The 15,823-nt window shown below is 38.0% G+C and overlaps 2 protein-coding genes across 6 annotated transcripts in view; one reads left to right on the top strand and one right to left on the bottom strand.

The window, feature by feature from the left end:
- Positions 1-14,981, bottom strand: part of LOC133640425 (gastrula zinc finger protein XlCGF57.1-like) — an 18,984-nt gene extending 4,003 nt beyond the window's left edge. For 2 of the 5 annotated variants that reach the window (XR_009824142.1, XM_062033828.1), the window contains exons 1-2: positions 14,587-14,981; positions 1-1,530 (exon numbers count right to left, since the gene is read on the bottom strand). The exon at positions 1-1,530 is cut by the window's left edge. Coding sequence is in view for 4 of the 5 variants with exons in the window: in XM_062033828.1 (XP_061889812.1) it covers positions 1-1,530; positions 14,587-14,707 (1,651 nt within the window). In the remaining variant the exon portion in view is untranslated. The remainder of the gene's footprint in view (positions 1,531-14,586) is intronic. The other 3 variants (XM_062033831.1, XM_062033832.1, XM_062033830.1) reach the window with 2 other exon arrangements.
- Positions 4,377-7,913, top strand: LOC133640769 (E3 SUMO-protein ligase ZBED1-like). The gene is made up of 3 exons (XM_062034359.1): positions 4,377-5,411; positions 5,844-6,463; positions 6,636-7,913. Exons 1-3 carry the CDS (start codon positions 4,553-4,555, stop codon positions 7,047-7,049), a joined length of 1,893 nt encoding a protein of 630 aa, XP_061890343.1. The 5' UTR covers positions 4,377-4,552; the 3' UTR covers positions 7,050-7,913.
- Positions 14,982-15,823: the final 842 nt, after the last annotated feature.

Raw genomic sequence — 15,823 nt, 5'->3', positions numbered from 1 at the left:
GTTTCTCTCCAGTGTGTATTCTTGCGTGTTTTATCAAATATGCCTTCTGGGGGAATTGTTTACTACAAATTGAGCACGTGAATGTTTTTCCACCAGTGTGTGTTTTCATGTGCGCTCTCAACTCGTTAACCCGAGTGAAACCTTTACCACGGCGTGAAGAGGAAACGTGCTTTTTTCCAGCGTGCATCATCATGTGTGCTCTTAAATGTAGCCTCCGGGTGTAATATTTACCACAGATTGAACATGAATAAGGTTTTTCCCCAGTGTGTATTCTCATGTGTACCCTCAAAACACAACGCTGTGTAAAACCTTTACCGCAGACTGAACACGTAAAAGGTTTCTCACCGGTGTGTATTCTTGTGTGGCTTATTAATTGTGTCTTCCGGGTCAATCTTTTACCACAGATAGAGCACTTGAATGGTTTTTCTCCAGTGTGTATTCTCGTGCGTGACTTTAAACATTGATTTGTGTCGAAACGTGAGATGGAGACAGGATTTTCTGCGGCGTGTATTCCCATGTGGGTTTTCAAATGGTTCCTTTGAGTGAAGTCTTTACCGCAGATTGAACATGAAAGGGGTTTTTCTCCTGCGTGTGTTCTCACGTGGCTTTTCTGATCCCCCAAAGTCTTAAAGGTTTCGCGACAGATTGAACACGAAAAAGGGTTTTTTCCAGTGTGCGTTCTCACGTGTCTTTTCAGATTACTCGGGTATTTAAAGGTTCTGTCGCAGTGAGAACACGTCAAGCGTGTGTTGTCGGTGTGACGTGTCGCGTCGTCTTTAGAGTCTTCATCATCAGTGTCAGCCGAGTGAGATGTCGTCTCCTCAACGTGTGACAGTGGCGCCGAGATCTTGTCCGCCCGTGACCCTCCAGGGTGTGTTCTCATGTGTGACGTCAGCCCGATGTTTTGTGTGAAACCTTTAAGGCAGACCGAGCAGGGAAAAGGTTTCTCTCCGGTGTGCGTCCGCACGTGTACTTTCAAGTTGTTTTTCAGTAAAAAACCCTTACCACATTTTGAGCAGGTAAAAGGTCTTTCTGCAGTGTGCGTCCCCAGGTGTAGTGTCAAGTTGCCTTTTAGCGAGAAGCCTTTACCGCATTCTGTGCAGGAAAAGGGTTTTTCTCCGGTGTGCGCCCTCATGTGTATTTTCAGATGACTGGGGTATTTAAAGGTTCTGTCACAGTGAGAACACGTCAAGTGTGTGTTGTCAGCGTGACGTGTTGCATCATCTTCAGTGTGTGACGTCGTGTCCTCACCATGTGGGGGTGGAGCTAACATCTTGTCTGCTGGTGGTGCTCCACAGTGGTCTCTCTCACCTTCTGTTGGAGGCTCCGCCTCTCTCTTCTCCTCACTTTCAACTTTGACCTCCTCATCTTCACTCTTCACACTGACGAGGTGTCTCTTGTCGTCCCCTGTTAAGAGCGGCGGCTTTTCGTCATCTTCCATGTGGGGGGGCTGCGGCTCCTCCTCTTTCACGTGGAGGTGCTGCCAGGACCCCGCCTGCTGCTCGGGCGGAAGATATTCTTCACAGGCGTCTGCAGGACACAAGAAGACACATTTATACGATTTTTACCAATTCGGGTTTCACGATTCGGTTATTTGTGGATTCACTTTTGCTTTCCCGCTAGGTAAAAAGGAGAAGAAACAAGTGGATTAGCATCAACTGTGACTGGTTGAGAAGTAACGTGAGCGTACAGTGTTAGCTTTACACAGAAATACAATACTATCATCATGGGAATATATGACTGGCAGCCATTTTAAGTCCTCAAAACGTCCATTAAAGGCCTACTGAAAGCCACTACTAGCGACCACGCAGTCTGATAGTTTATATATCAATGATGACATCTTAACATTGCAGTGCAATTTTAAATTTCCCAGGAAACTTCCGCTTGAAAACGTGGCGGTATGATGAGGTATGCGCGTGACGTCACGAGGGCAAGGGAAGTGTTTGGACCCAAATTCAAACAGCTCTGTTTTCTTCGACAAATTTCCACAGTATTCTGGACATCTGTGTTGGTGAATCTTTTGCAATTTGTTTAATGGACAATGGAGACTGCAAAGAAGAAAGCTGTAGGTGGGAAGCGGTGTATTAGCGGATGGCTGCAGCAACACCAACACCAGGAGGTTGCGTTGTGTTTTGAGCAGGATAGCAGACGCACTACCGTGAGTACAGCTTTGGCTTCCAAACATTTGATGGCTTGCCCGTACGTGCGTGTCGATATGTGCATGTCACGTACGTAACTTTGGGGAAATATATGTTTCTTGCCGACTCTGATGGCGGCCGGGGTGTCGTCAAAAGCGTACAACGCCCGCCGCCGCATCTAAGTTAGCTACGCAGCTAGGTTAGCTTCTGTTTTTTTAGCTTTGCCAAGCGGAATATTATTAATCGTGTAGTTACATGTTCATGGTTTAATAGTATTTTTGATCTTCTGTCTATCCATCCAGTCAGGGTTTTTTTAAATTTTGTTTCTATCTGCATTTGAACCTGCTATCACGTTAGCTTCTATTTTTTTTAGCTTCGCCAAGCTGAAAATTATTAATCGTGTATTTACATGTTCATGGTTTAATAGTATTTTTGATCTTCTGTCTATCCTTCCAGTCAGGGTTTTTTTTTATATAGTTTCTATCTGCATTTGAGACTGATGCTATTACGTTGGCTACGTAGCTAGGTTAGCTTCTATTTTTTAGCTTCGCCAAGCGTAATAATATTAATCGTGTATTTACATGTTCATGGTTTAATAGTATTTTTGATCTTCTGTCTATCCATCCAGTCAGGTTTTTTTTAAATTTAGTTACTATCTGCATTTGAGACTGATGCTATCAGGTTGGCTACGTAGCTAGGTTAGCTTCTATTTTTTTTAACTTCGCCAAGCGGAATATTATTAATCGTGTATTTACACGTTCATGGTTTAATAGTATTATTGATCTTCTGTCTATCCATCCAGTCAGGTTTTTTTTTAATTTAGTTTCCATCTGCATTTGAGACTGCTATGCTATCACGTTGGCTACGCAGCTAGGTTAGCTTCTATTTTTTTAGCTTCGCAAAGCTGAATATTATTAATCGTGTATTTACATGTTCAGTCACTGTGAATGTCCATTTGGCATTCTGGACTGTCATTTTCAAGAGGATATAGTATCCCAGGTGGTTTAAAATACAAATCCGTGATCCACAATAGAAAAAGGAGAGAGTGTGGAATCCAATGAGCCAGCTTGTACCTAAGTTACGGTCAGAGCGAAAAAAAATACGTATTTCACTGCATTCTAGTCCGTCACTCTAACGTTCCTCATCCACGAATCTTTCATCCTGGCTCAAATTAATGGGGTAATCGTCACTTTCTGGGTCCGAATCTCTCTCGCTCCATTGTAAACAACGGGGAATTGTGAGGAATACTAGCTCCTGTGACGTCACGCTACTTCCGCTACAGACAAGGCTTTTTTTTTATCAGCGAGCAAAAGTTGCGAACTTTATCGTCGATTTTCTCTACTAAATCCTTTCAGCAAAAATATGGCAATATCGCGAAATGATCAAGTATGACACATAGAATGGATCTGCTATTCCCGTTTCATTTCAGTAGGCCTTTAAAACTGCACAAAAATTCTTTTTTTTCATAAACATCTTACAATTCAATTGAACCACTTTCCACCTTAATATTGAGGCCCAGAGCTTACGGGTCCCCCCATGAGGTGCCAGAGGGCTGCTTTGAAAATATCTATAAAATGTAAATATTGTTTGGCTAGAAATTAACAAAACACTACATGTTATTTTGTGGCATTTACAAAAGAATGTGCAGTATAATTCTCAGGGCATTCAATCCATCACAACTGGACTGTTAAAGAAATGAAATGTTCTTATTTAAACGGGAATAGCAGATCCATTCTATGTGTCATACTTGATCATTTGGCGATATTGCCGTATTTTTGCTGAAAGGATTTAGTAGAGAAAATAGACGATAAAGTTGGCAACTTTTGCTCGCTGATAAAAAAAAGCCTTGCCTGTAGCGGAAGTAGCGTGACGTCACAGGAGCTAGTATTCCTCACAATTCCCCGTTGTTTACAATGGAGCGAGAGAGATTCGGACCGAGAAAGTGACGATTACCCCATTAATTTGAGCCAGGATGAAAGATTTGTGGATGAGGAAAGTGAGAGTGAAGGACTAGAGGGCAGTGGAAGCGATTCAGATAGGGAAGATGCTGTGAGAGGCGGGGGTGACCTGATATTCAGCTGGGAATGACTACAACAGTAAATAAACACAAGACTAGGGCTGAACGATTTATCGTTTTCAGATCGAAATTGCGATTTCAGAAGTCTCAATCTTGAGATCGTGAAGGCTTCGGTTTTAGACGAACGTTATTTAGCTCTCCTGGCTGACATGTCTGTTGTGTATATGCAGCCTGCTCGTGCTACTCTCATGCCTTGTCAAACTCACCAATCAGAAGTGGTAAACTACTTGTGAGCAGGGCATGCCGTCACGCTAACCAATCAGAGGCGGCCATTGACGAGGCTACCGCGTACACGCCCACTAACAACTTTGGTGAAGAAACAAACGTCCTGGAGGAAATGGCTGCTGCCGCCGGGTCAGAAGTGGAGGAGGATTTAGTTTTAATACAGAAGAAGAGCAGCACGTCTGTCATTTGGGACTACTTCGGTTTCGAAACTTCAGATGTGCATCAGAAACAGGTACTTTGTAAAACTTGTCGGGCCAAAGTCGCCACATCCCAAGGCAACACGACTAATTTATTCCGGCACTTGAAAAATCACCACCGGCAGTTACACGACGAATGTATGACCAAAAAGTCCGGTGAAAAGTCAACCCCGAGCGATTCAGCCCATTGTAGCAAACATACCACAATTACAGCGTCGTTTGCCAGTATAACTCCTTATGAGAAGAGCAGCCGCAGACACAAGGAGATAACGACCGCCATAACACACTACATTGGCAAAGACATGGTGTCTGTTAACACCGTTACCAAAGAGGGATTTCAAAACCTCCTCCACACGCTGGACAGAAGATACAAGATTCCCTCCCGCACCTATTTCAACCAGGTCGCCATCCCACAGCTTTACGCCGAGTGCAAGGAAAAAGTGGAAAGAGAGGTGAAAAATGTGCTTTATTACGCCACAACTACCGATATGTGGTCAAGCAGAACAAGCGAACCGTATCTTAGCTTGACCTTGCATTACATAAATGACGACTTTGAGTTGAAAAGTCGCTGCCTGCAGACAGCATACTTTCCCATGGATCACACAGGAGAGAATATCGCCCTCGGATTAAGAGAGTGTCTAGCAAGCTGGGGTCTGAAAGAGGAGGACCAGACGTGCATCACAACTGACAATGGAGCAAACGTCGTCAAAGCTGTGCAGCTTAATCAGTGGACCAGGCTTCAATGTTTTGGCCACAGGCTACATCTTGCAATTGGTAAGTGTGTGTGTGTGTGTGTGTGTGTGTGTGTGTGTGTGTGTGTGTGTGTGTGTGTGTGTGTGTGTGTGTGTGTGTGTGTCTCTGTCTCTGTCTCTGTCTGTGTGTGTGTGTGTGTATGTCTGTGTTTTTGTTGTTGTTTGTTTTTGTTTACTTAGAATATTTTTGTACATTTGAGACATGCTAGAATGTAGCTAATGATGGTACAGATTTAATGTGATGGGTGCTTGTTGCCTTCAGTATAGTCAGTATAGTTTTTCTCTTAATGTTTTTCTTTAAATCCCTTACAAATTAAAAATTATAATAACAGATTTATAATCAATATTAGATGATGAATAATGATGAATAATGTGTTATGTGCTTTTGATTATTGCTTTACCCTCTGTTGTCTATAATATGGTTTTCTATATTCTTTTTTCCCCTCTTGTCCAGAAAATGCTGTTAAAGATGATGTAAGAGTTAAACGGGCAACAGGACTCTGCAAGCAGCTGGTTGGACATTTCTCACATAGCTGGAAAAAGAAGGCCGCACTGAAAAAGGCACAGCAAGAATTGAAGATACCGGAGCACTCACTGATTACAGAGTGTCCGACGAGGTGGGGCTCACGACAGAGGATGATTGGGAGGGTGTTGGAGCAGAGTAAGGCGTTGTCTCAGGTTCTATCTGAAGACAAGAAGACACGTCACCTGGTCCCCACTTGGCAGGACACAGATGTCCTTGAGTCATTAAACAATGCCCTTGGCCCTCTTCAGGAGTTTACTGATGCCCTGTCCGGTGAAGCCTATGTAAGTGTGTCCTACCTGAAGCCAGTCCTCCATCTCCTGAGGACATCGATCCTGACTGTAGACAAAGACGACCCAGATCTTACCAGGGACATAAAGTCAAGAGCTCTTCGCTATATTGAAGATAAATACAGCGACCCAGCCACACAGGAGCTACTAGATATTGCTTCGTTCCTTGATCCTAGATTCAAAACTGACTACATAAGAGCAGAGAATGTCCCAGACATCAAAGAAAGAGTGAGGATCGAAATGGAACAGGTGGCACGAAAGGTGACTTGTCCTGTTTCTATGTGTAGTTTAGTAATACAAAATGCCACATCAATACAAGTGATATGTCTTATTACATTTATTGGCATTTTTTAATGTTTACATAGAATGCTCAATTGCTCAAAATGACATCAGCCTGCAAAATTTTGACAGCTCTCATCTCTGTGTTTTGCAGGAAAAGAGGGCCCGTGTCAGCACTACAGAGGCCATGCCCCAGGGTGCAGCAGAGGCAGAGCCATCTACTGTGGGGAAGGGAAAGCGGTCATTGGGCAGCTTCTTCAAGAGCAGACCGTCTGTGCCTCCTCCTTCCACCACCATGCAGTTGGAGGATGCCATTAATGCAGAGCTGAACAGCTACCTGATAACTCCTACAATTGATGGAGAGGACAATCCCCTGGCCTGGTGGAGAGTGCACAATGTTAACTTTCCATGGTTGAGCAAACTGGCTCGCAAGTTTCTGTGCATACCAGCCACCAGTTCACCATCAGAAAGATTGTTTAGTGCTAGTGGCAATGTTGTCACATGTCAGCGCTCATGTCTTAAACCATCAAAGGTTGACATGCTAGTTTTCTTGACCAAAAATCTGTGAAGAGTGATGTAGAGATGTCAGGGAAGCAAGTATTATTGTTAAAGTACTTTTTAGATTGTGTTTGTTCTGCACTTTACCCTGACTTGTGGTGTCAGTTTTTGTAAAAAAAAAAAAGATAAATGCTAGTTTTCAGGAATATTATGTTCTATTGTTAACAGAATAGATGTGCAATATTTGGGTGCTGCTAAGCGGTAAATGAATGACCCACCTATTTTAATGTCTGACATATTTTTCAGAAGGGCAGAGGTTGGGTCATTTTGTTTTTGTAATAGTATTTTCTTTATTACCATTACTTTTCAATTTCACTTTAAAATATTGTTCAGGTTTCTTCCAGGGTTGAATAAAGTACTTGAATTGCTGCTATAGATGTTGATAGGCTAGCTCTCTTGAGCCATAAAAGACTGACCTACCTACTTGAGTATAAGACTGTTTACATAAGGTCAGGATCCTTTTTTTCCTTTATTGAAGTTGTTGAATTTTGTTTTTCTTATTATATATTAAGCATTGCTTTTTGTGTTGGAATTGTTTTGTATTTTATTTAACTTAAACTTTTTTATTTATCTTAACATAATTAAGGTTTTTGTACTGGTTTTAGTTCTTTAGTTTTAATAACTGCTGTTGGTCAAGAACTTTGGAGAATGTACATGCATGTTTCTTAATAAATACATGTTTGAAGCAATTCTTACCTTTTAGTATTCATCCTTGCATTACATAGCATTTAATGTTTTCATGGTATATCATTTTTTGTCATGTTTTAAATCTGTTACTGTTACTGAAGCTTGATTTGAAAAGAAATCGTGAGTCAAAATCGAAATCGCAATTTCTGTCAGAAAAATCGTGATCAGATTTTTTCCTGAAATCGTTCAGCCCTACACAAGACATATATATACTCTATTAGCCACAACACAACCAGGCTTATATTTAATATGCCACATAACAAACACCTCCCCCCTCCCGTCCATACAACCCGCCAATACAAATCAAACACCCGCACAACACACTCAATCCCACAGCTCAAAGTACCGTTCACCCCCGTAAAGTTCATACAGCACATATATTTCCCCAAAGTTGCGTACGTGACACGCACATAGCGGCACGCACGGACGGGCAAGCCATCAAATGTTTGGAAGCCAAAGCTGTACTCACGGTAGCGCGTCTGCTATCCAACTCAAAGTCCTCCTGGTTGTGTTGCTGCAGCCGGCCGCTAATACACCGCTTCCCACCTACAGCTTTCTTCTTTGCTGACTCCATTGTTCATTAAACAAATTGCAAAAGATTCACCGACACAGATGTCCAGAATACTGTGGAATTTTGCCATGAAAACAAAACGACTTAATAGCTGGCCACAATGCTGTCCCAATATGTCCGCACAAACACTCTTAATGTGCGACTCAAAGGAGAAAGTCGGGTGGAAGATAAGATAATACCCAGATTCTTTACCGAGTCGCCTTGTGTAATTGTTTGGTTGTCACATGTTAAGGTGGTATTATTAAATAGGTGTATAATTGTTTGGTTGTCACATGTTAAGGTGGTATTATTAAATAGGTGTATAATTGTTTGGTTGTCAAATGTTAAGGTGGTATTATTAAATAGCTGTATAATTGTTTGCTTGTCACATGTTAAGGTGGTATTATTAAATAGCTGTATAATTGTTTGCTTGTCACATGTTAAGGTGGTATTATTAAATAGGTGTATAATTGTTTGGTTGTCACATGTTAAGGTGGTATTATTAAATAGGTGTATAATTGTTTGGTTGTCACATGTTAAGGTGGTATTATTAAATAGGTGTATAATTGTTTGGTTGTCACATGTTAAGGTGGTATTATTAAATAGATGTATAATTGTTTGCTTGTCACATGTTAAGGTGGTATTATTAAATAGGTGTATAATTGTTTGGTTGTCACATGTTAAGGTGGTATTATTAAATAGGTGTATAATTGTTTGGTTGTCACATGTTAAGGTGGTATTATTAAATAAGTGTTTAATTGTTTGGTTGTCACATGTTAAGGTGGTATTATTAAATAGATGTATAATTGTTTGGTTGTCAAATGTTAAGGTGGTATTATTAAATAGGTGTATAATTGTTTGGTTGTCAGATGTTAAGGTGGTATTATTAAATAGATGTATAATGTTTGGTTGTCACATGTTAAGGTGGTATTATTAAATAGGTGTATAATTGTTTGGTTGTCAGATGTTAAGGTGGTATTATTAAATAGATGTATAATGTTTGGTTGTCACATGTTAAGGTGGTATTATTAAATAGGTGTATAATTGTTTGGTTGTCACATGTTAAGGTGGTATTATTAAATAGGTGTATAATTGTTTGGTTGTCAAATGTTAAGGTGGTATTATTAAATAGGTGTATAATTGTTTGGTTGTCAGATGTTAAGGTGGTATTATTAAATAGATGTATAATGTTTGGTTGTCACATGTTAAGGTGGTATTATTAAATAGGTGTATAATTGTTTGGTTGTCAAATGTTAAGGTGGTATTATTAAATAGATGTATAATTGTTTGGTTGTCACATGTTAAGGTGGTATTATTAAATAGGTGTCGGTGTTGAGCAGGACCGATAATCAGCATTTCCATTTTCTTAGCGTTGATAATAATAATAATAATAATAATAATAATAATGTTTATTGTGTGTATCCTATAATAATGTGTATTGTGTGTATGTCCTATAATAATGTGTATTGTGTGTATGTTCTATAATAATGTTTATTGTGTGTATGTCCTATAATGTTTATTGTGTGTATGTCCTATAATAGTGTTTATTGTGTGTATGTCCTATAATGTTTATTGTGTGTATGTCCTATAATGTTTATTGTGTGTATGTCCTATAATGTTTATTGTGTGTATGTCCTATAATGTTTATTGTGTGTATGTCCTATAATGTTTATTGTGTGTATGTCCTATAATAATGTTTATTGTGTGTATGTCCTATAATGTTTATTGTGTGTATGTCCTATAATAATGTTTATTGTGTGTATGTCCTATAATGTTTATTGTGTGTATGTCCTATAATGTTTATTGTGTGTATGTCCTATAATAGTGTTTATTGTGTGTATGTCCTATAATGTTTATTGTGTGTATGTCCTATAATAATGTTTATTGTGTGTATGTCCTATAATGTTTATTGTGTGTATGTCCTATAATGTTTATTGTGTGTATGTCCTATAATAATGTTTATTGTGTGTATGTCCTATGTTTATTGTGTGTATGTCCTATAATAGTGTTTATTGTGTGTATGTCCTATAATGTTTATTGTGTGTATGTCCTATAATACTGTTTATTGTGTGTATGTCCTATAATGTTTATTGTGTGTATGTCCTATAATGTTTATTGTGTGTATGTCCTATAATAATGTTTATTGTGTGTATGTCCTATAATGTTTATTGTGTGTATGTCCTATAATGTTTATTGTGTGTATGTCCTATAATGTTTATTGTGTGTATGTTCTATAATAGTGTTTATTGTGTGTATGTCCTATAATGTTTATTGTGTGTATGTCCTATAATGTTTATTGTGTGTATGTCCTATAATAATGTTTATTGTGTGTATGTCCTATAATGTTTATTGTGTGTATGTCCTATAATGTTTATTGTGTGTATGTCCTATAATAGTGTTTATTGTGTGTATGTCCTATAATGTTTATTGTGTGTATGTCCTATAATGTTTATTGTGTGTATGTCCTATAATAATGTTTATTGTGTGTATGTCCTATAATGTTTATTGTGTGTATGTTCTATAATAATGTTTATTGTGTGTATGTCCTATAATAATGTGTATTGTATGTATGTCCTATAATAGTGTTTATTGTGTGTATGTCCTATAATGTTTATTGTGTGTATGTCCTATAATGTTTATTGTGTGTATGTCCTATAATGTTTATTGTGTGTATGTTCTATAATAATGTTTATTGTGTGTATGTCCTATAATAATGTGTATTGTGTGTATGTCCTATAATAGTGTTTATTGTGTGTATGTCCTATAATGTTTATTGTGTGTATGTCCTATGTTTATTGTGTGTATGTCCTATAATAATGTTTATTGTGTGTATGTCCTATAATGTTTATTGTGTGTATGTCCTATAATGTTTATTGTGTGTATGTCCTATAATGTTTATTGTGTGTATGTTCTATAATAGTGTTTATTGTGTGTATGTCCTATAATGTTTATTGTGTGTATGTCCTATAATGTTTATTGTGTGTATGTCCTATAATAATGTTTATTGTGTGTATGTCCTATAATAGTGTTTATTGTGTGTATGTCCTATAATGTTTATTGTGTGTATGTCCTATAATAATGTTTATTGTGTGTATGTCCTATAATGTTTATTGTGTGTATGTCCTATGTTTATTGTGTGTATGTCCTATAATAATGTTTATTGTGTGTATGTCCTATAATGTTTATTGTGTGTATGTCCTATAATAATGTTTATTGTGTGTATGTCCTATAATGTTTATTGTGTGTATGTCCTATAATAGTGTTTATTGTGTGTATGTCCTATAATGTTTATTGTGTGTATGTCCTATAATGTTTATTGTGTGTATGTTCTATAATAATGTTTATTGTGTGTATGTCCTATAATGTTTATTGTGTGTATGTTCTATAATAATGTTTATTGTGTGTATGTCCTATAATAATGTGTATTGTGTGTATGTCCTATAATAATGTTTATTGTGTGTATGTCCTATAATGTTTATTGTGTGTATGTTCTATAATAATGTTTATTGTGTGTATGTCCTATAATGTTTATTGTGTGTATGTCCTATAATGTTAATAGTGTGTATGTCCTATAATGTTTATTGTGTGTAAGTCCGAAATAATATATAAGTGTGGTACACAATATGACCAGCAGAGGGTGCTGGACAATGATGTAAAGAAGAAGACACAAGCGCCGTTTCAACCCTCTGCGCATCTCCTCGGCGCAGACGTGATCCCGTGTGCAAAGCATCGCGACATGCTAATTTAGCCGCTATCAAAACAACTAGCCCGTCACCGCTGAGTTCATTTCAACAATGAAAAATAGGACCTTCATCGTAAATAAAGCCACGTTTCCACTGCTGGATGCTGTGTGCAGCCGTGTCGATCATGTTTAACGTTTAGGCGACGTGAAGTAATGAAGTAAATCCAACATATTCCGGTGGTGGTCGATGTCACGACGCCATCGCTACCGGAAGACACGATCGGTTCACGCATGCGCCAAGACTACGTCACTTCCTGGACTTACAATTATTATTATTTTTACACCAGTGCTTTTGAAACATTCTGTGATATTTGAATATTTGATTAATGTTTTGTATAAAAAAGTAGCTCTCCTTGGAGTAAAAGGAGACAAGAATATAAACATGAACACGGAAGGGGTATATTTAAACAAATCAGGGAGTATTATGGCCACAATTTCAATCACTTTCACTCTTCTGTCATTGCAATGAATGACGCACGGGGGCGCCACTGACTCCCATCCATCCCATCCATCCTTTTTTTCTACCGCTTGTCCCTTTCGGGGAGCCTATTTCAGCTGCACATGGCCATCATCTCATTTATTTTTTAAATGTTGATTTTTTAATTTTTTTTTTACAAGCCACTTACTTATTTTTTAATGATCAGTATGTAATATTGTTTATGACATTGTTATTCAAATAATGATTACAAAAAAGAAAACCATAGACGCCGATCCAATGCCGAGCACCCGCGTGGGATTGATGGCAACTTTCAATCTTTAAAATCATTTTTCAAAAATCAATCTTGTTGTTATTTTTGTTGTGAGTTTGGTCCGTTTTACATAATAAAACAGTCACAAATCATATAGTCTATAATTAACAAAGCCTAAACGAAGTTTCATTGAGCCCGATAATGAACTAATTATATTATAATCTACATTTTGAACACACTGCACACTAGCGAATGAAGGGCATACTTAGTCAACTGCCATACATGTCACACTAAGGGTGGCCGTATGAACAATGCCAACACTGTCATAAACATGTGCCATATAGTGAAACCACACTAAACAACACTGTCATAAACATGTGCCATATAGTGAAACCACACTAAACAACACTGTCATAAACATGTGCCATATAGTGAAACCACACTAAACAACACTGTCATAAACATGTGCCATATAGTGAAACCACACTAAACAAGAATGACAAACACATTTCGGGAGAATATTTGCACCGCAACACAACATAAACACAACAGAACAAATTCCCAGAATTCCCTGCAGCACCAACTCTTCCGGGATGCTACAATATAAACAAACGCCATTGGTGGATCTACACCTGACATCCACTGTAATAATACCACGTACAATAGCGTATCTAGTCGATACTACTACGATTACATCAATATTTTTTGGCATCACAAAATCTTCTTTTGTTTTTTTTTTAAATTTATATTATGTTTATAAAGTCAGTAAATACATGAGGACTTTGAATATGACCAATGTATGATCCTGCAACTACTTGGTATCACATCCATACCTAAATGTGTGGTATCATCCACAACTAATGTCGAGTATCAAAGAAGAGAAGAATAAGTGATTATTACATTTGAACAGAAGTGTAGATAGAACATGTTCAAACAGAAAATAAGCAGATATTAACAGTAAATGAACAAGTAGATTAACAATCAATTTTTACAGTTTGTCCCTCATAATGTGTACAAAATAATAGGTGTATAAATGACACAATATGTTACTGCTAATTAGGAGTCTTTGTTTGTTTACTTACTACTAAAAGACAAGTTGTCTATTTTATTGAAGGACTAAATGACAATAATAAACATAAGTTTCATGTACACTAACATTTGGTTTTACAATAATGACATTTTTTGTGGTCCCCTTTATTTAGAAAAGTACCGAAATGCATGTTGGTACCGGTACCAGTACCAAAATATTGGTATGGAGACCACACTAATACACACCCACTGGCAGAAATGATGTTAATGATGAAATATAAAATTAGTAAAGATGTGAGAGTAAGAAGTAAACAAAATATGAAGTTAGTAAAGATGTGAGAGTAAGAAGTAAACTAAATATGAAGTTAGTAAAGATGTGAGAGTAAGAAGTAAACTAAATATGAAGTTAGTAAAGATGTGAGAGTAAGAAGTAAACTAAATATAAAGTTAGTAAAGATGTGAGAGTAAGAAGTAAACTAAATATGAAGTTAGTAAAGATGTGAGAGTAAGAAGTAAACTAAATATGAAGTTAGTAAAGATGTGAGAGTAAGAAGTAAACTAAATATGAAGTTAGTAAAGATGTGAGAGTAAGAAGTAAACTAAATATAAAGTTAGTAAAGATGTGAGAGTAAGAAGTAAACTAAATATAAAGTTAGTAAAGATGTGAGAGTAAGAAGTAAACTAAATATGAAGTTAGTAAAGATGTGAGAGTAAGAAGTAAACTAAATATGAAGTTAGTAAAGATGTGAGAGTAAGAAGTAAACTAAATATAAAGTTAGTAAAGATGTGAGAGTAAGAAGTAAACTAAATATGAAGTTAGTAAAGATGTGAGAGTAAGAAGTAAACAAACCTGTTGTGAGTAACACAACTTGTGTGTTGCAAACAGCGTCCAGTAGTTGACGTAGTCTCTCGTTCTCCTCTCTTGTCCGGCAAAGTTCCTCTTTGTACTCTGCTATGGTTCTTTCGCACATGTTGACACAATCACAACACTCTGATCTCTGCTGAGTCACGTCTGGATCACTAGCGCATGTCTTTGTTAGCTTGTTAGCGTGCTAAGCTAACTAGCGTGCTAAGCGGGCCTAAAAATCTCCAAAGTGGACTGAGACGAGTCGAGTTCATGCTGGCAGGGAGGATGAATAAAGTGTAGTTAGTAGCGATGTGAGGAGTAAAGTGTAGTTAGTAGCGATGTGAGGAGTCAAGGAGTCAAGGAGTCAAGGAGGGGACTTAGCCGCAAAGCGCATGTCCTCCAAGCTTGCGTCATTTAGGGGCGGGGCCAATGAGTCATAGTGATGGGCAAGTCATGAACGAGTGGTTCAAAATGTATGTTTTCATGGCGTCCTCACCAAAAACACGGCAACAAATGATCTTTCAAGTATATAGACCTGGACTTGGACTTGCACTTGGACTTTCTTTTATTGTCATTCAAAGTTGATCCTGGGCCGGCTTCCTCCAAAAAGTCTGCGGGCTATAGAGCGTTTTCTATTGGGGCTCCAGTACTGTGGACTGGACTCTCACTATTAGGTAAGATCCACTATGGACTGGACTCTCACTATTATGTTAGACCCACTATGGACTGGACTCTCACACTATTATGTTAAATCCACTATGGACTGGACTCTCACTATTATGTAAGATCCACTATGGACTGGACTCTCACTATTATGTTAGACCCACTATGGACTGGACTCTCTCACTATTATGTTAGATCCACTATGGACTGGACTCTCACTATTATGTTAGATCCACTATGGACTGGACTCTCACTATTATGTTAGATCCACTATGGACTGGACTCTCACTATTATGTTAGATCCACTATGGACTGGACTCTCACACTATTATGTTAGATCCACTATGGACTGGACTCTCACTATTATGTTAGATCCACTATGGACTGGACTCTCACACTATTATGTTAGATCCACTATGGACTGGACTCTCACTATTATGTTAGATCCACTATGGACTGGACTCTCTCACAATATTATGTTAGATCCACTATGGACTGGACTCTCACTATTATGTTAAATCCACTATGGACTGGACTCACACTATTATGTTAGATCCACTATGGACTGGACTCTCAC

The sequence above is a fragment of the Entelurus aequoreus genome, linkage group LG23 (genome assembly GCF_033978785.1).
Source record: "Entelurus aequoreus isolate RoL-2023_Sb linkage group LG23, RoL_Eaeq_v1.1, whole genome shotgun sequence".
Taxonomy (NCBI): domain Eukaryota; kingdom Metazoa; phylum Chordata; class Actinopteri; order Syngnathiformes; family Syngnathidae; genus Entelurus; species Entelurus aequoreus.
Note: the sequence above shows the minus strand (reverse complement) of the source record. Positions and strands in the feature narration are given on the sequence as shown.

Bases quoted from the DNA above. Each gene is read 5' to 3' on its own strand.
- LOC133640769 (XM_062034359.1), top strand. From the start codon at position 4,553: ATGGCTGCTGCCGCCGGGTCAGAAGTGGAGGAGGATTTAGTTTTAATA. The intron at 5,412-5,843 runs GTAAGTGTGTGT...CCTCTTGTCCAG, and splicing joins CAGGCTACATCTTGCAATTG to AAAATGCTGTTAAAGATGAT. The intron at 6,464-6,635 runs GTGACTTGTCCT...TGTGTTTTGCAG, and splicing joins TGGAACAGGTGGCACGAAAG to GAAAAGAGGGCCCGTGTCAG.